Here is a 20823-nt window from a genome sequence, read left to right on the forward strand (position 1 = left end):
ACCCCCCCTCAGCTCTCCTCACGCCCCCCTCCGCTCTCCTCTCGCTCCCCTCAGCTCTCCTCACGCCCCCCTCAGCTCCCCCCAAACCCCCCTCCGCTCTCCTCACGCCCCCCTCTAGCCCGGCCTCCTCCTGTGGGCTCCATTTTGAGGCATGGCACCCTTTTTCACTCTGACACGGAAGTCAGAGACCTGGGAGTCGGCCTGTCCCCGTCCCTGCCGTTCGTCGTTCGTCGGGAGCGCACGGCACGCGAGCGCCCAGAGGCGCTGAAGTGGCCCCGTGAGCGCGCAGAGATCTCAGGGGAGGTGCTCCTTCCGGGGCAAAGCGCAAGGGCCAAGTCCGCAGAAGGGGATCCGTGAATCGCTCAGGTCGTTTGTGACGATTCCCAGCACGGCCTGCTTCCCTGTCGGCACCCCGGGCCGGCCTCACTGTGTGGCAACCGGGGGACCGTCGCTGCCAGGTGGACCCCACAGGCCCCGGCCCGCCAGGCGCTGAAGAAGCCCCCTGGCCACGGCCCTCCCTGCCGCGTCAGGGTGACGCATCCGCTCGGAGGTGCGGGGAGAGCCCAGGGAGGAGGTGGGAGCCGGCAGCCCCCCGCGGGGGCCGGGGGTGCCACACATCCTTCCATTCCTTCCGGAGCAGCAGCCCCTGCCCCGAGCAGCGCTCCTCCCTCCACTCCGCCCCTGGCTTGAACGTCAGTGCTCCCTTGTGGGCACAGTTCGGTCCCCACCAAACTCCTCACGGAGAGGGTGCCCACCCCCACTCCTGGACACGGGGAGGCGCGGCTCTGCGCGCCCCCCTGCTCTTCTGGGTTTTATCTTCGTGGCCGTGGAGCAGTAGGGCCGTTTACCCTCGCATGTGAATTACCTACTCATGGAGGAATGTTATGACCCTCGTCGCAAGATTAGGTAGCTGTTACTAAGACACACTTGGGACCAGCGAATGCAAGTACCTCATGAGAATTCTTTGACCAATAAAGAATCACCTTCTAAATTCCTCGAGAAAGCTCTCCTTTAGGCAAAACATTTATGTATAGCGTTGCTATAGAATGTCCAGAATCCTCAAACAGCACTTAACATCGTTTAGAGAGGGTCGGGCTGCTTATGACACCCAGATGAAGTGATGAGGCGCGTCATCCTCGATCGGACGCTGGATCCACACAACAGCCGTAAAGGACGTTTGGGGGACCGAGGTACCTGGTCGGGCTCTTGTGCGGAGGAGGGGTTCCTTGGGCGCCACAGTGGACTTGAGGGGTGGGAGGATGAGGGGTGACGGAGAAGGTATGGGCGGGAGAGGTGACTGTCGCTGTGACTGGCACGGCACTGTTCTGCCAATTTTTCTAAATAAAAAGGGAGGGGCGTTAAAAAAAAAAGCTACTCTGGTATTTGTCGTTTTGTGGGAAAGGGATAGTATTAAGGCAACTCTCTCGGAGGTTTTTGGTGCCAGTAAACAGGACGATTCACTAATTTTGACAATCACCCCTTCTTTGGCCCTGGGCAAATAGTGTCCTTGGCCTATGGATTATAAAGTCATGGTCCCTCAGAGCCTTTTTTTGGCGCCATCTGGCTTCTAGAACATTCCCAGACCTGGAAGTGTTAGCAAAGAGGTAGCCCTGGGCACCCGGCGATGATAAATAGACTGAATTTCCACTCACCCCACAGCGGCTGGTTGGTTCACCGAGCAGGAAGACAGGCATGCGTTGACTGCCCATGTCTATTTCAAAAGCCACGATTTTCAGAGAAAACATGAAAGGGAAGAAATTAAAAACTATCGTGTGTATGTGTGTGTGTGTGTGTGTGTGTGTGTGTGTGTGTGTGCACGCGTGTGTGCAGTGATAGCAGGTAGGAGTAAACAGTATATGCTGGTGTTGGAAAAGAAACCTAGCAAAGAGGAAGCCCCTCCCTACTCTTGGTGCGGCCAGCCTTCACCGCATGCCTGCTCTGTGCCAAGATCCCCAAACACGTCGTCGTGTAGACCAACTCCTTTCGTCCTCAAGGACGACCACTTTGTAGAGGGAGAAACCGAGCTTATGGAGGAAATTGGCTGGGGGAAGTCAATGTCAAAGCCATGCTGATTGTTTGTAAAATGTGGAGCCGGAATGGAACCCCCAGTATGTTTGACGTAAAAGCTATGGAAGCACTTAATTTGTCACCCAGTGCTATCCCCAACTGAGCTGGAGCCAGTACGGGGGATGTAGGGGGTTGTTTCCTGATTCTCTCCACTTTGTTTGTTTTGTTTTTAATAATAAAAGACGAAAGCATTAAAAAGGGAGCACATTTGTTGGAAATCTCTGGGCTGCAGTATGTGTGCAGAGGATGTTGGGGTGAGGGGTGGTGGTGATGCAGGGGAGGAGCCCCTACGAGGACCAGAGTAAATAACTGCTACCATTCATTCAGTGGGCTGCACGGGGGCTCATTCTCCATATGCCTCAAGCCTTAAGTGAGGAAAACAGAAACCATTAAAACGATACACACAGACCTACGGAAAGGTGCCGGTAACCGTATCACATCAATCCCCAAGTCCCCCTAGGGGGAAGCGACAGGAGAGGAGGAGTGAGGAAGTTGGGTAGCTTAAGGGAGAATTGAACATCCATAGCCAAGGAGAAAAGGCTAAGTATAGAAAAATGTAGATGGATGGGCATATATCAGTTTATAGAATATAGCGTCACTGCTCGGAAAACGGAACTTCAGATACCTTGGCTGAAATATCAGCTATCACATACATCCTGTGTATAGTCAATAGCTCAATGGTTCTTGAGTTTGCAGGTTACACTCCCCTGGGAAGCCTTGCAAATCCTGATGCCCAGGCCCCATCCCAATCAGAATCTCTGTGGGTGTTTTCGTTTTTTGGTTTTTGTTTTTTTTTGTTTTTTGTTTTTTGTTTTAAAAACTTCTGGCATCTTTTAACTTGTAGCCTGCGTTGCAAATCACTGTTTCTGGGTCAGCGTTTAATGGAGAGGCAAGCTCGTTTTTCGGGTTTTTGTTAAATTGTCTTGTTGTTTTAATGAACACTTGTAATGGTCTAACAGAACCAGTCCTCATCTTGATTCTTTTTATACACTGATATCTTGCTTAATCTTTCTCTCTCTTCTCTTCCTTTCTCTCTCTGCCTCTCGGTTTCTGTCTCGGTCGCAACCGGGGTTGCAAACACTGGACTAAGAGACTGTATTTGGTGGTGAAAAGCTTTGGTGTGTCAAAGAAGCATGGGCTTAGAAAGCTCTCTACAGCCTGGTGAGAAAATAACACATCTTAATACGGTTGCATTCAATGGATGATTGCAGAGAACAGATTCGGAGGCCTCTCATGGAGCGTTTGCAATGATGATAAAAGTGTATTTTCACCGCGCTGACCAACTGTTACCCCTGGGTGAGTACATGCTAACTTTTATCCCTCTGCTGCCATAGGGAGAACACTGCCTTTGGAGTCAGATCTAAGTTCTGATGAACCTCTCAACTTGGTCGGACTGTCCTTCACCCCATTTCCCCACTGGTAAAATGGGAAACATACCCTCAGAGGACTGTGAAGCCCGAGTAGGAGCACCTCGCAGAGGGCTGAGGCACTCGGAGGCAGGTAAGTGCCAATATCCCCCCTTCTCTTTGTGTGCGATTTGGAAGGTCATCGCTTTCCCTAGAGAGGCTCTCAAGGGGCAGGGGTCCTCTCTGGTTGTCACAACAGGGGCACCTAGTGGCACCTAGTGGGTAGAGATGAGGGATGCTGTTGAACACCGTATGAGGCGCCAGGCGGTCCCCATAACACAGTGCCACCCGCCTTAAGTAGATTAAGAATCGTTAAGGGACCCATGCTGTACTACAGTTCTGAGAAAATGAAACCGCCAGAGACTGGAAGAGCTAATTATTCTGAAGCTTTCAAATATGTCACACATGCTCATATTATTTACAAAACACATGCAAATACAGACTCAAAAATAACCGATTTCGACTGGTTGTCTTTTAGGAAGTACCCAATGCTAGCGAAGCTAGGCCACGGAGAGAAAAACCATAGCACATTTGCCACCGCTAGCTGGAATGGCACGGGGGAAACTTTCTCCTCACCCTGCCCACTGGAGGGGCGTAACCACGCCCACAGTACATAGTACTTTGGGAAACTGAATCTCTCTCTCCAAATATCATTAGAAGACTCCATCTCCCCAGAAAAGCATGACAGGGTTGTTTTGTGTGGATTACATAGAGAGAGTGACGTATTCCTGCACAGCAAATACCATAGTCTGGATAGAAGTCTGGATGGAAGTGGTAATGTAAAAAAAAAAAAAAAAAATATATATATATATATACACACACACACACACACACACACACACACACATACAAATGCCGCTGATAAAAGTGAGTCATTGGCAACAACCAAAGTTTATTTTTTGGACTTTCTGAAAGTAACTCTTGAAAGGCTTTTGAAACGAGGCATATTACATTTTTTTGATGGGGAATCAAGGACAATAAAAAGTAAACATTGGGGATTTGACCCAAGAAAGCTAATCATTGCTCAGACTTCACCAATGTTCATGATGAACTAGACTCCAGGGGTCTACAAGGGTAGACATTTTTTCCAAGTTTTTATTTAAATCCCAGTTGGTTAACACATAGTGTAATGTTGGTTTTAGGTGTACAATATAGCGATTCATCACTTATATACAATACCCAGTATATCATTACTAGTGCCCTCCTTAACCCATTACCCATTTAACCCATCCCAGGCCCACCTCCCTGCCAGTAACTCTCTAGTTTATTCTCTATAGGTAAAGAGTCTGTTTCCTAGTTTGCTTCTCTTTTTCACATGTTCATCTGTTTTGTTTCTTAAATCCCACATGTGAGTGTAATCATGTTTGTCTTTCTCTTATTTTGCTTAGCATAATACTCTATAGCTCCATACACGTCATTGCAAATGGCAAGATTTCATTCTTTTTGATGGCTTATATTTCATTGTATGTATGTATGTATGGGAGGTGTAATGTGAAATTTATTACATATATACATACACATGTGAGATATATATCTCCCATCTTTATCCATCACTTGCTGGACATTTGGGTTCTCCATAATTTGGATACTGTTGATAATGCTGCTATAAACACTGAGGTTCATGTATCTCTTTGAATCAGTATTTTTGTGTCCTTTGGATAAATATTTATAGTGCAATTGCTGGATCATGGGGTAGTTCTATTTTTAAGTTTTTGAGGATCCTCCATACGGTTTTCCAGAGTGGCTGCACCAGTTTGCATTCCCACCAGCAATGCAAAAGGGTTCCTCTTTCTCCACATCCTCACCGACATCTGTTACCTGTGTTAATTTTAGATACTCTGACTGGTGTGAGGTGGTATCTCATTGTGGTTTTGATTTAGGTTTCCCTGATGATGAGTGATGTTGAAGGTCTTTTCATGTGTCTGTTGGCCATCTGTAGGTCTTCTTTGGGAAAATGCCTATTCATGTCTCCTGACCATTTTTTAACTGATTACTTTTGGGGGGGGGGGGCGGGGGTGTTGAGTTTGGTTAAGTCCTTTAGGTATTTTGGACACTGACCCTTTATCAGATACGTCATTAGCAAATATATTCTCCCATTCTGTAGCTTGCCTTTTGTTTCCTTTGTTGTGCAGCTTTTTATCTTGATAAAGTCCCAATAGTTTATTTTTGCCTTTGTTTCTCTTGCCTCAGGAGACATATATAGTAAGAAGTTGCCACAGCCAATGTCAGGTTACTGCCCATGTTCTCCAGTGAGTAGATATTTTTAGGAATAATTGTCAGAAAGTGACCATTTAAGTTAAAATTAAATATAAAATTCCATGTTTTGTTAAATAGAGCATTTATCCAAACTACTCCATGCCTTGAGGATTCTAAGTGATTGCTAGATAAATCACAATTGTGTGATATTATGATATATATTAGAATATTAACATGTATTATGAAGTCGTCAACATTGACAATGTTGTTTTCCAACATCCAAAAATGCAATCTTGAGGTCTGCAAACTATAGCTAGTTGAGCCATTAAAAAACAAAAAACAAAAAACGACTTCATCTTTACAGAAAAGTGATACTACAGAAAACTTCCCATCTTTAATACTGATTTAGGACAGGCTGATAGTTCCTCTGTCATCAGGTACTATTTGGGGATGGAAGAAAAAAGTTTTCCCATTCTTGTATTTTAAAATCTTTCATCTTTTATGAGCTTCCCAATTGTACACAGAACACTAACCTACCTTCACCTGTCAATGGGGAACTGTACAATGAGTATGTATTAGTGTGCATTAAGAGAACAGAAAAACCACGAGGTCAACTCTACATGGAAAAACAAAGTTAAAAGAAATTGCAAAGTGGGAAAATGTTTGAATGTTGGCAAATGGTTAAGATCCTCAATAGTAACATGGAAAATCAATAAACACTACAAATAAGAACGAATAAAACCTTTATGAAACACACGTAGGCAAACAAATTCAGAATGTCGGAAGTACAAGCCACACGTAACAAAGACAAGTTACTTAGTGCAGAATGACTGTTGAGTGTGGGATTTAAGATTGGGGTAGCTGGAGTGCCGGGGCTGTTTTAAGGACTAAACTCTGAAAAGCCTGACACACAGTAGCTAAATAGATTATTCTAACAGACTGGCAGCACATAAAAGATGCATTCTGCCCCTTGGTGAGGGAAAATTGGTCCTCATTAAAAGAGCATAAAACTGCTGCCCTTAGTGGGTATAGCGTGGTTGTCATCTATCCTAAATGAGCATGTCTTCCCCACCCCACACCTGACACTTCTTGTCCTTAGAAAATATGCAGATAGAGGATTCACCGCGGGATTAATTAGATTAAAAGACCCAGACAAACCGCTCTCCACCGGCACTGGGACTGGTTAAAGTAGTTTTATGTATGTCTTCACCTTGGAACTCGGTAGAGCAGTACAGTTAACAACACCTAACTGTACTTCTCTCCTTGGTCAGTTTTAGAAAACATCCTGCACAACAGTGGAACACGTATACCCGTCCCCACACACACCGTCATCAGGAGGAAAAGGCTCGAAAGATACGCAACAGGTTAATGTTTTCTTCTGGGTGTTGGGAGTTACATTCAACTTTATATTAAAGACCATGTTTAATATAATAAACATATGCTACTTTTCTATCGGGAGAAAGCATATGTAAGGGGTATCAGAAAAGGGAAAATTGGGATTTTTCATACGAAAGAACTTCATTTCTGCTACAGTTTACATGCTTTTCCTCTCCCTCAGTCCCATGTAAGTTAGTGACAAAACCGTTTAGAAATGACACCATGAGATGAACTTTATTTTAAAGCTCATAAAAGCTTCACAATATCAGTGACAAACAGAATCCACATTTCTTCCAATTTACGCCTTCACATGACAATGTGCTGTATAACAAGAGATAGAGTTGAAAGTTTTTGTTCTGCATGCTGCTAACACATTTCACTAGCTTTTGCTTTACTCATTGGATTTTTTTAATATCAAAGCAAAAAGTCATATTCTATTGGACAGAATTAATATTAGAAAGCCCTTATGAAATCAGACTTAGTCTTGTTTATAAACATCCACACCCACACACGTGCTGAAATGGAGAGCAAAATGCAAGAAAACTACCTTGGCAGGAACAAATGCTTCAAGATTTTAATCACAGCCCTCTTGAACAAGCAGTACAGTTTATTTTCTCCAAAAGACAAAAGTCAAATTCATCCTCAGTGATGCAAATGGGAATACTGCACAGAAGCTTAGTATGAATTCACAATTCCACAGGAATCTGAGAGTTACCAAGGCAATTTTCCCTTTTAGGATCATAAAGACTACAGACTGAAGCTTTTTTCTCTTTCCATATAATACACAAAATTTCTAAACATCCTTAAAAAAGAAAATATAAATAGTCTCAGTATGTTATGTAGAGTCACATACTGTGGCAGAAACATCTACTGACTGAAGGACGAAGCCGACGTAGTGTGCTCTAGTCCAAGTCCATGTTAACGGGCCTCTTCTCGTGAGGGTAACACTCCCCGTTCTGACGTGGAGGCTCGGCACCCAGATTTTCTGTGCCTTCTAAATCTTCTTCCTTTTTATCAGTATTTGGGCCATTTGGAGTTCTTTCCAGTTTGGGTGACTCGATCTTTGGTTTGGGTTGTGTTACGACGGGTTCACAGGTGTTATTCAACTCCTAAGCAAGGAAAACAAAACTGGTCATCAGGGTAACTCAGATCCATCCACTCATTTTCAATTACTTTCATAACACACGTGAACGGGTACATTTCTACCAACTCCAATTATATACAGCTCAAGGAATTCATTTTCTCGTTACACTTGCCCAAAACTATAGCTTGAGGCCTGATCAAGAGAGAAGAGAATATTCTTGTAGGATGTGTCAGGAACTTGCAAAGTACTCCTAGATTATATTACCTCACTTAATCCTCACAACAGTATTAGAAAGTAGGAATTATGATCCCCATCTATGTAGGAGAGAGAAGATGGTTCAGAGAGGCTGGATAATTTAACCTCACGATCAGGAAAACCAGTGAGTGAAGAGCTGGGATTCAAGTTTACAGCCCCCTGACTTCAAAGGCTCACGATTCTTTAACCTTCACTGTGTTTAAACATTCTTGCAGATGAAAAGCATTCTTTGGTTTTCTTCTCAGCTTTCTTTAAAGCCTCACACACTTGGCAAGTCCTTCCTTGATACAATACCAATCTGGGTCCTTCTCCAGTGCCCGGAATCCTAACACTCTACCTTCATTTGTGCCCGCAGCACCTGACACCATCTGATACACTTCCTTCCGCACTTGTAAGCTGCGAAGCCTTCCTCGAACCAGCAGGTGGACTGTGACAGGGGCGGGGACTGCCTCTGTACACTCAGTTTAACCTGTGACCAATGGCTGCCACATGGTAGGCGCTCAACAAATGTATTATTTATTGAAGTAAATGAATAATGAAGAAAAGGGAATTTTACAGAAACATAAGGTCTTCTGTATTTTGAAGTATCAACAGTGAACTAATAAGAAATCTGGTTTCAGTCAGAATGAGGTAAAGACTGATCAAAGAAAGAATTGTCTCAAGTTCACAGGATTACAACTGGAGTCCCGAAGAGAACACAGAAGTAAACATTAGACATTAATGCTTACCTTTATTTTTGCTTTAATTTCCTGAGCACGTACAACTGGATCCTGGTCAAGACTCTTTTTAGCCTGAGCATTCATGAGGTTGTTCATCCACTCCATCACTTCATTAACAGACTTCTCAACCTTTTTCATCTCAGACTCATCAATATGATTGTATTTCTCATCCTGAATGGAAAAAAAGCACAGTTATCCTGTGAAACGAAGTATTTAACAATAACATCTCACCTGACCCAATTTTCCATGAAGTTCAAACCTTCCTCTGGTCTCAAACACAAAAACAAATGTCTCACTTAGGAAGATGTGTTCACAACGAAGGCTCCTCAACTTGGTATTAGTTTATTAAAATCTAGGTTAACTTCCTTGCGACGCATAAAAAGACTTACATTATTTCTGAAGTCCGCGGCTATCTTGGCATAGTGCTGCAGTCTCTGTCCCAGTTCTTCAAACATTTTTGGTCGTTCCTCAGCTTCTTGAAACCGAACTTTAACTGGAGTGCCAATTTTCTAAAACAAAATGTAATAAATTAGCATTTGTCTAACTGCATCTCAGAAGTCTGTAGTCTAGGGGGAGAGAAGGGCTTACCATTAATTCTTCCAACTTGTCAACATATGCTTGTTTAGCTTGGTCCTCTCCCTCTTCATAGAGCCAGTTTTCGGTCTCCGTGAGCAATCTCAAAAAATTTTGGTGATCCTGTATGGGAAACAGAAGAGAATCCGTATCAGTTGCAACTTTACTACAAAAATTTTCACAGCAAAACAGTCATCCTCAGAAGTGTTAAACGCTAAGTAACCAATCTTACTTCTAGGAAGGCACGCTGATTAGCTGGATTCTCTTTACTGAAAAGTTATCAAGGAGCAATAAACACCACCCGTGCCATACATTTTACATGAGGGATGAACTGTAATTCTTTGGCTTCTCTTTTACACAGGGACATCTGAGAGTTTTTGGTAAGCTGCTTACTGACTTAATGATGTATCTCAGAAGTCCAGTGTTGGACAATCTATACACTGAAATGTGGTTATGGAAGAGCAGTTCTCTTCCCGTTCTTCAAAGCAACTGGGCCTTGACTAAGTAACTTTCTCTTCACTCCCACAACTACCGAATACTGAAAGGGAGATGTCAGACAAGTTGACAACAATTCAATCACTGAACCTAAATCATTTCCGAACCAATTCATGTAATTGTTTCTACTCTAGCCTGAGGAGGTCTACCCTATTTTGGGTCATCTCTCCTTCAGAACCCAAACCATCTAAGAAATTCAGGAAGTGTCGGGGCAGAGCCAAAAACCAAGTTTATTACAAGGTAGCTCAAGGATCTTAGAACAAAACAGACTCCTCCAAGTTTAAATTCTTGTAACTTCAGGATTAATCCCTAAACCATCCTAAATTTCTATCTAGCCAATTTTTTTCTAAGTCCGATCTTTCACAGTTGGGCTTCTGGGATTTACTCAGAGCCACACTGACTTTGGGAGCTTAGAAAAGGGCTAAGGGGAATAATGTGCTCAATAAACTTTGGAACAACTGCATGAACAAGTCTTATGGGATAAAACAATGACCACAGAGCAGGCAAGGGAACCAGTCATTAAAAAAAAAAAAAAAAAAAAAAAAAAAGTTCTGAGGTCTTTAAAAGCAAGGTTTTTTCCCCTCTTATTTATCCCTCTAGCCCCCAAACCTTTAGTGTCACAGACTCTGAGTAAATGTTTGATAGGTTCTTTCTTGTGGATGATAACAACTAAAGGGTCACTGGGATAAGTTAGAATGTAAAACTGCACATCACTAATGGGCCTCTTTCCGAGACTTTGTTTATACAATTTCTATTTCAAGTTTTCCGTTTTCAAAAAGCTCGTTACATAATCTAGTAGAGATTTAAATGTCAGATTTGAGATGAAACACTTTATGAGATTATCTGAATAAAAACAGAACGTGGGGCACCTGGGTGGCTCGGTTAGTTAAGCATCCAAGTTTTGATTTCAGCTCAGGTCATGATCTCACGGTTTGTGAGACTGAGCCCAGCATCAGGCTCTGTGCGGACAGCACGGAGCCTGCTTGGGATTCTCTCTCTCCCTCTGCTCCTCCCCATCTTGTGAGCGTGCATGTGCGCTTTCTCTCAAAATAAACTCAGAAAAAGAAAACAACAACGCTCTACACATACCTGCTCACATATAAATTTTTCATATGGTCCACACAACTTGTCCCTGAACTCATACACATATTCCTCCACCGCATTTTTAGCATCGTTTCTTTCCTTTTCCAATTTATCTTGCATTATCATCTTACCCTGTCAGAAAACAGAAAAGGTCAATTCCAGTCTTCTGTGATCTGTAACTAAATTTTAACTAGACTCTGGTGTTAAAATCAACAATTATATACCCCGCCCCCAAAAGTGTTAACAGTTCTAACATACACCTCATGAATCTTCCAATAAATCTTACAAAGTTCTTCATTTACTATATACACATAGTAGGTTGTGATTTAAAAAAAAAAAAAAAAAAAAAAAAAACCACATTAGGTAATAAATTACATAGCTTCCGCATCTCAGGTTTAATACCAAGGGGGGAAAAACCCAATCCGCTGTAATTTATTATTTTCTTTAGGTAGTTATACGATCGTCTCCTATTAGGATTAATATCGGCAAGCGTATAATGGTCACACCATTCTGCCACCATATTTGAAATTAAGGACTACAAATTTATTTACCCACTTATGAAATATAAGTGAGGTATAATTATTAAATTTCTAAGCACAATGTTGCCATCTCAGCAAAATAAAACAGAATCTCAATTATGTTCACATATTCTAGACTACAAAGAAGCACAACGTACTTTAACAGAAATACGTAGTATGGCCTGAAATACCAATTGTATTGTGCTCTGTGCTACGACATACTGGCATCTGATTTCTTCCAAGAACTTGGGCAATCAATTATATACCTGGCAGAATGATCTACGGTACAGCTTTCTTTCAAAAGGATGCAAAACTATAAATAAAGCTTGTTAAAAACATTAAATTGGAAAACCATTAGTTATGGACTCATCCTATTCCTAAAACTGTAGAGAACTTGGGAGTATGGGAAAGAAGTGTACGTATTTATCTATTAGAAATATGGGTAACAGGGCTAAACAACTAAATACACAGCAGAATGAAAAATATTTACCTGAAGCACTTACCTCTGTCTCAATATACATGTTAAGAAGGTCTTTCCCTAACTGCCAGACCAAGTTGGCTTCAATAGGCAGCTCAACATTCACCACCTTTATTTTGGGTTTTTTAGCTTCTGGAGGCTGGTCAACTTTCTTTTCATTTACCTTAGGGAAGGGGTAAAAAAGAAGTGGAAAAATTCTTACATAATCCTTGAAACAATGACAACAGTATCTCCCTATCATACTTACTGATGACTTAGGCAAAAATAAAGTCCCTAAACTTTAGAAGAATGTCGAAGACCGTCTAATTCCCACCACACATTTTACATTGGGCTGCAGTTACAAGTTAAACACGTCATACTTTCCTTCAAGAATTCAGGATATTTTTCTCTTTGCATGGTAAATTTTAATCTCTCCTGCTAAAGCTTTTCTTCATAGTTCTCTAATTTTTAACCCCCTTCAACAATATTTCAGACTCCAAAAGTCAAAAATATTATTAAATTGCCACGTCTTTAAATAATAGTCTAGAACCTTAATAGTAACAAGATAGATTATGACCAATGCTAAGCACGTTAGGACCAATCTACTCCTGTAATATATACTTAAATCCCTGTATCCCACTATTATACCTGTTGCAATTATAATTAGCACTATACTGATGAGTGCCTTTTAAAGTTTCCTGCTGAATGCGGGGATTATATACATACACACACACCCATACAAATATGTAAGTATATGTATAAGTATCCTTATTCCTATTATCTGTATTTGAGTGATCCCACTTTTCACAAGCAACTCTGTAAGGCAAAAAGAGACAAAGAGCCTTAATATAGAAAGTGAAATGATGCAGCAAACACTAACAATTTACTGCAGTTTTTAAAAATATGTAAATACAGGGCTAAAGAAGTAAGTATCTCTCCTATCGTCTTTAATTTTCCAGGACTTTTCTGTGTTTCCATTTCTATAGGCTCCTACTAGCTGAGATGGTAAAGAACACAATTTAGGAAACTCAGCTGTAGAACAGATTAGAAAAACCAAGGGGTATAAAACATATACCCTGACTGGCTGGGATGGCCAAACAGGAAAGAATAGCCCATCGATACGGCAAACACCACCGGTGGATAATTCTGGGGAGTTAAAAAAAAAAGGTTGAAGCTCTAGGCACGTCATAGAAGAAACTGGGACTTGACAAAGGTTCAGCGGCTTGCCTAAAATGATGAAGACAGAGACGGGACTAGAACTCCTGTTTCCCAGACTTATTTCAGTATTCCTGAGTCACAGGTCTCAGTGCGGCCAGCTGCCTCACCCACAATGATCTTGCCAATCAGCCCGCAGTCCCCATGCCTTCTTCACTCTAGTGCACAGACCCCCCAACAGACTATGCATGCTCCGGGGGCACGAACCACAAGGAAGATGAGTTAGATGACATCTACACCTAGCAAAACACAGGAGTACGACAGATATTTGGGAAACGAATGGATGACAGCACATGTGTGGCAGTGAAGTCAGCATAAGACTCTCTGACGGTCCAACATTAAACCGACTACTGACTAAACCATTACATCACAAAATGGCACTCGACAAGGCACGGATGAAGAATCTCCAAAGTAGTATGTGACAGTGTTCCAGAGGGTCTGCTGCTATCAGTCCCACCTACAACTAAGAATATGAGATGGTGCCCCATGTTATGTTCCAGACAGGTACTGAGACCATCAGCACAAGTCAGTTCATGCTCAACGCTACGTGAAGGGGAAGGATGGGGACGGCAGGGAGCTGTTGTGGCAAAGAAAGCAAAGCTGCTTCACCACCACCTCCACCACCACGCAACTCTGGAAGAGAAGAAAAAGGCGGCTTTCAGAGAGTCACGAACTAAAGGTCATAGTAGGCCCCCCCCCCCCCCCCGCCCCGCCAGGACCAATCAGGGCATGAGATTAAAAACTGAAAGCTTTTACCAAGTATATAATGTATTTTTGCCAATGAACAATTCTAGAATTCATCAGAGGGTAAGAGAGAACCAAATCACTAATGAAAGATTAATAATTTACATGCAATTTGCACAAAAAGTGGAAGTTCTGCAAAGCACAGAATGATCTGGAGTCACAATGGAAACTTGGCGGTATCTATCGGACCATGAATTTTAAAGGTTTGCTTATTAGAAGCTGTCATTTATTCAAGGGACACCACACAAATCATTTAGCTTCCAATACATACTGTGGAAGCATGGCAAAGCAAAATTACTTTGAGGTACGATCTGGTTGTTACCAGATCATAATTAATTTGACAGGTCACTTGAGAGGAGAAAAAAGTTTACTAGACTCCTATAGCCCGTGTATTTATCATCAGACTAATGCAAGTAAGAACTCATCACACAGCACTGGGATGTAGCTCTTTCTGCTCCTCACATTAGCAGCTACGTCTGGCACCAAAGAAGACAAGAAATGCCATGCATTCATCTCTTGTTGCTCGGAGCAGCAGTTCATCAAGAGAAGCTGTCATGTTTAAAGCAGGATATTCAGTTTCCTGAGTTGAGCTTGAGTACCTCTAACTCATTTTAATTGAAAAACACATAAAAAATTAACAGAAGAAAAATCCTACCCAGAATAAGATAACTTGGTGCTTGCTCTTGAAACTGCAGATTTAATGATATCATTAATGATCACATGTTGCAACATTGTCTAAAGGAATGAACTAGAAGAGTCACTCACTTTGTCAGCATCTGGGATTTTGTTTTCTTCTGAGGTAAGTTCAGGTGAAGGGGGAGACTGTGAGGTTTGTTGACCATCAGTTTGTACCTGGGGCTGTGTTCCAGCTTCACTGTTGTCTTGCTGGATATTTTTCTGAAATGAAAGCCCAGGCACAAAGGATGTAGAAAGCAGGTGTACTTGTATAAATTTAATAGGTTATAGGGCACCAAAGACAGTACACTCAATTTCTGAAGTCTTAATAAGTGGGGGAAAAAAGAGACTGGATAAAAGCAAAATAAACACATGAAAACTCCTTACAAATCTTAAACCTGTAAGAAATTCTTTCCACGATAGCAGTTAATATAGTTAAATAACCAAGTAGTAGGCATTTTGATTGATGTGATGAGTCAAGAACTCTCCTTTAAGAAACTTTCACCTAGCTTTGTACAGCTCTTAAGCTCTCAAAAGCACAAAAAGTAGGTTGACTCCAGGCCTCTCTCCCAAAAAACAAGATTCCAAAACTTCAATTTCACCAGCAGCTGTGAGCATCTCAACACAGCTCCATTTCAATGAAATGAACAGTTGCATAAAATAGCCAACTATCAGTCATTCAGGGATGCATCATTTCAGCTTACAGATACCCAAGACCGCATCCGTCCCCACCTTCTTTTTGGGATCCAGCCATTTCCACCTCAGAAGATCTCAGGATAAAGAATATACGCTACATGTTAGTAGAACTCAATCCCCAATAATCAGTGCTTGCTATGCTCTTTTCCCATCTTCGGGAAAAGCCCAAAACATTCTAATTTAACTACTTTCTATCCACCCTGAAGCCTCTTAAAATTTTCTTTCAGAACTTCAAGATTCTAAGGCAGACACTGAAGTATTCAAAAACAAGGCACTCATGATGTAAATATACCCAAAAGGCACTAAGAGATTGATACAACAGGTATTAGAATAATGGTATCTGTCGCCAAATGGCAAAGTATATGGCACTGGTCATTTAACTCATTATTTTGAAATTTTTCTAAATGAGAAAATCAAGGCTCAGATGTAAATGTTCTTTAAACGTTCTAGAAATGGTAACAGTGTTAATAGAGTTGTGTGGCCACAGGATACCATACTTTCTCACATGTTAACTAAAACATTACACCACCTGCCTCTTCACGTAAGCTATTTGTGATTATTATCCAAAAGTAAACTCTAACAGTTAATCTATCTTGAAGTTTCTTAAAATTCTTCTGCACTCATGCTAACAAAAGTCTAAATTAAGAACGTGAACAATAACAACTTTCTATTCTCTATGTAGATACTTCTCTTCCCTCCTCCCACAATACAGCAAGCCATGTAAACAAAAGTGCAAACCATGTAAATAAAAGCAAGTCCTGAAATACCAAAGTCAACTTCACAATTTTTAAAAATAATCTTTAATATTTGGTATATATTCCACCACATTAATTTTTTTAAGTCTTTTTCTTAATCATCAGTCAACACCGCCTTCTCAATATGTGGTCGATGCCTTTAAAAAAATAATTCAGAGAAACTTTATGACTCTAGTTATATTGTAATGTGCCAGTTCAAATTAAGCTATATAGAATTTAATCATAAGTCATCAAATTCTGGGCTGTATATTATCATCACCTAGCAACTGCTATTATCACCCTTACCCAAAATTCTAATCAAAATTAAGAAACATGTATTTTAACCTTTCCCTACCCTTCTCCTATAGAATTAAATCTACTATATATTCAAACACAAAGGGTGATCCAGAAACTTACCTCGGTGTCTGAGTTTTCTGCTGGTCTTTGATTTGGACACTCCATGTCTGTTTCAACAGAAGATACTTCATTCTCCTCAGTTGGGACTTTCTCCACCATAGATGCTGTAGAGATGGTGAAAATGCCATGGGTATTGACTCGCACTTTCACTTTCACTCTAGATTTTTCTCCATCTTTCTGCGCAGAAACATTCTGAACTACGAAGCGGCCTGGAACAAAAAGAAACTGGCAATTTTAGAAGTGCATCTAAATCTCCGTAAAGAAGTCAAAGGCCCGAAAATACAGCTTGAAAGTATGCTAGTCCTAAATCTCCCCAATTTTCTCTACCAACTGAATTAAGAATCTTTTTCACTACAAACATAAAATAAACTTAGTTATATGGTAAACGTCAATGCTTTGAGATTAGTCTTAATATGCCATAAAACCTTCAAAAGCAAGGGCACTCTTGTGATTGGGTGTATTTAACATAGATATTGCACTGCTGACAAGCAGTCCCTGCCTCCTCCTACCCTGTTTCTCCAGATTGGTGCTAAGGGACAAACTAGACTGGAAAATCTGTTACCAAGTGTAAGGTAGATGGCTCTCAAGCGATATCAAGCACCAGATGCATTTTAATCCCACAGGGTCTTTAGGGAATACGGTTTTTCTGACTGAATAATCAAAACATTTCCCTAGGTCTTAAATACGAGAGGTTTTGATAACCCCTGTTTATCAAAGTCTGAAGTTACTATGCAAAATACAGTAGTTCCAGAGCCATTACTCAGGGGGGGTTAAGAGTGTGGACTCTGGCCTGGGCTTGAACCCAGGCTATGTGTCCTAATTCAAGTTATTTAACCTATGTTTCCATGGACAGAGTTGGCAAGTGTTTACAGTGAGCATGTAAAACTACAGAACCAAGTGCTAAGTGTTAGCTATCATCTCCACCAATAGCTTTATTCCAGAGATCACTAAACCAAAATTAAGTATTTTGAACCTCATATGTGCAAAGCACTATATGGGATTTAACAGCCCTATATTTAAGGTGCTGTCTACACAAACACAGAAAGTTACATATTTAATTACCAGGTCAGTGAAAGATGTTGGAATTGACATTCAATAATTATCAGATCACTAGAGGTCAGGAAATAATTTAAAGAAACAGCATTTACTATGGGGCATCCAAGACAAGTCACAGGAGAAAGAGAAATTCAAGACCGTTCTTTAAGTATGTCTAAGCTTTTTGGTTTTGGTGGTAACATGTTAACTTGATGACATACTAAAAAACCTGGATTATACCCCTTTGCATGATGGGGAATTAATGCATAGAATCCAACCTATCTATTAAAAGTTCAGTCTCTATTCAACAATTTCTTGGCAATAAATTCGTAAAAACTGTTTAAAAACAAAACCAAACAATCTGTGCCAGTACACTTTTAGTCTTAAATAATAAGAAAGAAGACACAACTGGTCAGGTCAGACTCCTTCAAACAACTTCATTACAAAAAGGTATGGGGCAAGGGTGAGTCTGGAACACATCTAGCGATGCTGGCGAATTTCGCCCTCAGCCTGGGAAAGAGACATGGCCACGCAGGAAGATGTATCTGTAGCTCTCCAACAGACTTCCAGTAACTAGGAGTCAAAACAGACAGATAGTGCCAAACCTCTCCAAGAAAAGTGTACCAAAAAAGATGTACTTTTTTCACTGGGTTCTGAGGCAGGTTTTAAGTTGGAAGTAATGTTCCATCCAGAAGAAAGGTTAACAGTAAAAGTAGGTGCTGATGCTTTAAATATAGAGACTGCATCAGAAGAGAAAAAACACTGAAGAGTCCCTAAACACAAATATGTGGAAGTAACAGTGGCACCAGCAAGTCATTTCATCTCTACTGGCCAATTTCTTCATCCATAGAAGGAAAAGATTCCTCCATCACCATTATTCTAAATCACCAATGTCTTTACGTGGAATTCTACTCCACTCGACATCAAGACAAATTTTTACATTTGTACACTAAGTCTTTAAAAGCATAAACACACAAAATTAATGGCTCACCTATTTTTGCTTCTGGATATGGAACTCCTTGAGGGTCAGAATAGAAAGCTTCTAGCTCAAAAGGTCCCCTTCTCAAGAAAGTGAGAACTTTGGAGAAAGGAGCAGCATGGTTTCGACTAAATACTTCATGCACACTAGAGGAAAGGAAAAAGCATTCAGTATTGCAAACATGTAAACTTACTGTGCTACACAAACTGAATAAACACTCTGAGATCTCTACCAATTCTAGCCCACCATTTATTAACACCAAAATGAGAGAAATATTTTGATCAGGTTGGTTGTTCAAAGATCCCAATAATCAGACTCTCAACTGTAAAAGTCATTTGTTAATTTTCCTTGATATTAAAATACAGTATCTGAATAGTTATCTTCTGCTACCTACCCTTCAGTATCTTCTGAATCATGGTTCCACACCAGAGATATTGGAAAGGGAACTGCATCCGTGATGGAAAATTCTCTAACTTTGAATGCTGGGGAAAGAATTGCACACTTAAAAGGAAAAAAGAAAAAGGATTATCAGGAGGCTATGAATAAAATAATTGCACTCACCCTTTAATTAAAATCAGATATCAAGTTTAAATTCAAAATCAAAATTGCTTACGGTACACACTGTCTTAAGTGCAAAGGATTTATCATGTAAATACTATGCCAATCACTAAATATAAAGACAGATAATACAATGAATCTTAGGATGGCAACAGTTAACTAACAGCAAGTTTCACAGGAGCTTGGGAAAAAACATGGACCTTTCCAGAAATGTCCTGACAGCAACTTTAATTACAAGCTGTACCACTTTTGAACCTGTGTATATATCCACAAACAGCTCTGTCCACATCATCCTTCGAATGTCTAAGAAGCTGAAAAAAGATAAAACCCCAAATATTCATATTTTCAAGGAATTTTATGAAGGAGGTGATGGTAAATTCACATTTGGGGTAGATGACACCCAACAGACAGGTGGATTTAGAGTAGTTACATAAAAATGACTAAATATGTGACTACGCTAAAAGTCAGTTTCTGATTAGCACAGGACCCTTCAAAAGAGAGACCAAAAGTGAGCTCTTCCTCTAAAGAAATGATACACTTCCGATGTTCTGGGGAGTTGGGAGACTTCTTAGGGAAGGGGGCATACTCCATTATCAAGGAAAAAAGGAAAAACAAAAACCCCATGACGAATCATGATGATACAACAGATAATTAACAATAATGAGTACCTATATGTTCTTCTTTAAGTATTAAGTATAGTCCTTCTAAATATCTTTGTGTATAGAATCTCTTGCTTTGCTTTATATCAAAAATAACCGTACGAACTAGAATACAATTTAAGGATTGTTAACTTGGAACTTAGTCAAAACTACTTACATCAGACTGTGATATCCTAACTACAGATGCTGCTTTTCTTATCAACAACTTCTAGTTTTGGTGCTTTTGCTCTGCCAAACACACTTGAGCCTCTGAGCCACCTTCTTACTTGATAAGCAAGTTAAAATCAATTAGGGGGAAGGGGGTCAGCTGTTTTCTAAAATCACTTGTTAACTAATACTCCTAGCCCAGGAAATTTCCCCCAAATCAATTCCTTATTGCACCACATTGTTATTCTAATCCCCCTGTGTGCTTTGTAACAACTGTCAACACCACACAACTGATTCATGCTTTACAGTTGTGTTTCCCGTGTCTCCTCAGAATCATGCCTATTCCTAATCCACAGTTCAAGAAACATCAGCTGCAAATTTCTTTTAATCAGAAATTTCCTAGATGTTCCAGATCTGAAAATCCTGGTCTCCCCACAGCCTTAACAGATGTTTTTGGAAGTGTGCTCCCTTGTGATATCTATTAGACACAAGGCTCTGCTTACTGTATGACCCCACCACAATGAAACAAAGCAGAAATGGCTTAAGGAACGAGCAGCAAGAGAAAGGAGGCAAGAGAACATAATACCTGCAGTGCACATCCCCTAGCTACTGCTTCATCCGCATTGAGTGTCGTGCTAATATCTTTTCCAAAGAAACGGGCAATTTTTTCTTTCACGGCTGGAATTCGTGTAGTGCCTCCAACGATCTCAACCGCACTCACATCTTCAACTCTG

General features: G+C 40.9%; 1 protein-coding gene and 3 long non-coding RNA genes across 4 annotated transcripts in view; 2 read left to right on the forward strand and 2 right to left on the reverse strand.

Moving 5' to 3' along the window:
• LOC121012821 (uncharacterized) overlaps nucleotides 1–643 on the reverse strand; it is a 5217-nt gene extending 4574 nt beyond the window's left edge. The window contains exon 1 of the long non-coding RNA XR_005782337.1: nucleotides 190–643. This is a non-coding gene — a long non-coding RNA (uncharacterized LOC121012821). The remainder of the gene's footprint in view (nucleotides 1–189) is intronic.
• A 373-nt stretch (nucleotides 644–1016) lies between these two features.
• Nucleotides 1017–7103, forward strand: LOC121012820 (uncharacterized). Its single transcript, XR_005782336.1, has 4 exons — nucleotides 1017–1190; nucleotides 3402–3567; nucleotides 5664–5722; nucleotides 6941–7103. It is a non-coding gene; the product is annotated as an uncharacterized LOC121012820 (long non-coding RNA).
• A 150-nt stretch (nucleotides 7104–7253) lies between these two features.
• The window catches only part of HSPH1 (heat shock protein family H (Hsp110) member 1), a 24201-nt gene continuing 10631 nt past the window's right edge, over nucleotides 7254–20823 (reverse strand). The window contains exons 9-19 of the mRNA XM_040447937.1: nucleotides 20676–20820; nucleotides 19120–19226; nucleotides 18738–18871; nucleotides 16712–16920; nucleotides 14955–15086; nucleotides 12277–12414; nucleotides 11262–11387; nucleotides 9693–9800; nucleotides 9494–9613; nucleotides 9114–9275; nucleotides 7254–8155 (exon numbers count right to left, since the gene is read on the reverse strand). Of these exons, the coding sequence (XP_040303871.1) occupies nucleotides 7949–8155; nucleotides 9114–9275; nucleotides 9494–9613; nucleotides 9693–9800; nucleotides 11262–11387; nucleotides 12277–12414; nucleotides 14955–15086; nucleotides 16712–16920; nucleotides 18738–18871; nucleotides 19120–19226; nucleotides 20676–20820 (1588 nt within the window). The 3' untranslated portion in view covers nucleotides 7254–7948. The remainder of the gene's footprint in view (nucleotides 8156–9113; nucleotides 9276–9493; nucleotides 9614–9692; nucleotides 9801–11261; nucleotides 11388–12276; nucleotides 12415–14954; nucleotides 15087–16711; nucleotides 16921–18737; nucleotides 18872–19119; nucleotides 19227–20675; nucleotides 20821–20823) is intronic.
• On the forward strand, nucleotides 15328–16214 carry LOC121012822 (uncharacterized). Its single transcript, XR_005782338.1, has 2 exons — nucleotides 15328–15660; nucleotides 15788–16214. It is a non-coding gene; the product is annotated as an uncharacterized LOC121012822 (long non-coding RNA).

The sequence above is a fragment of the Herpailurus yagouaroundi genome, unplaced genomic scaffold, assembly GCF_014898765.1.
Source record: "Herpailurus yagouaroundi ecotype Mexico unplaced genomic scaffold, PumYag 197, whole genome shotgun sequence".
Classification (NCBI taxonomy): Eukaryota; Metazoa; Chordata; class Mammalia; order Carnivora; family Felidae; genus Herpailurus; species Herpailurus yagouaroundi.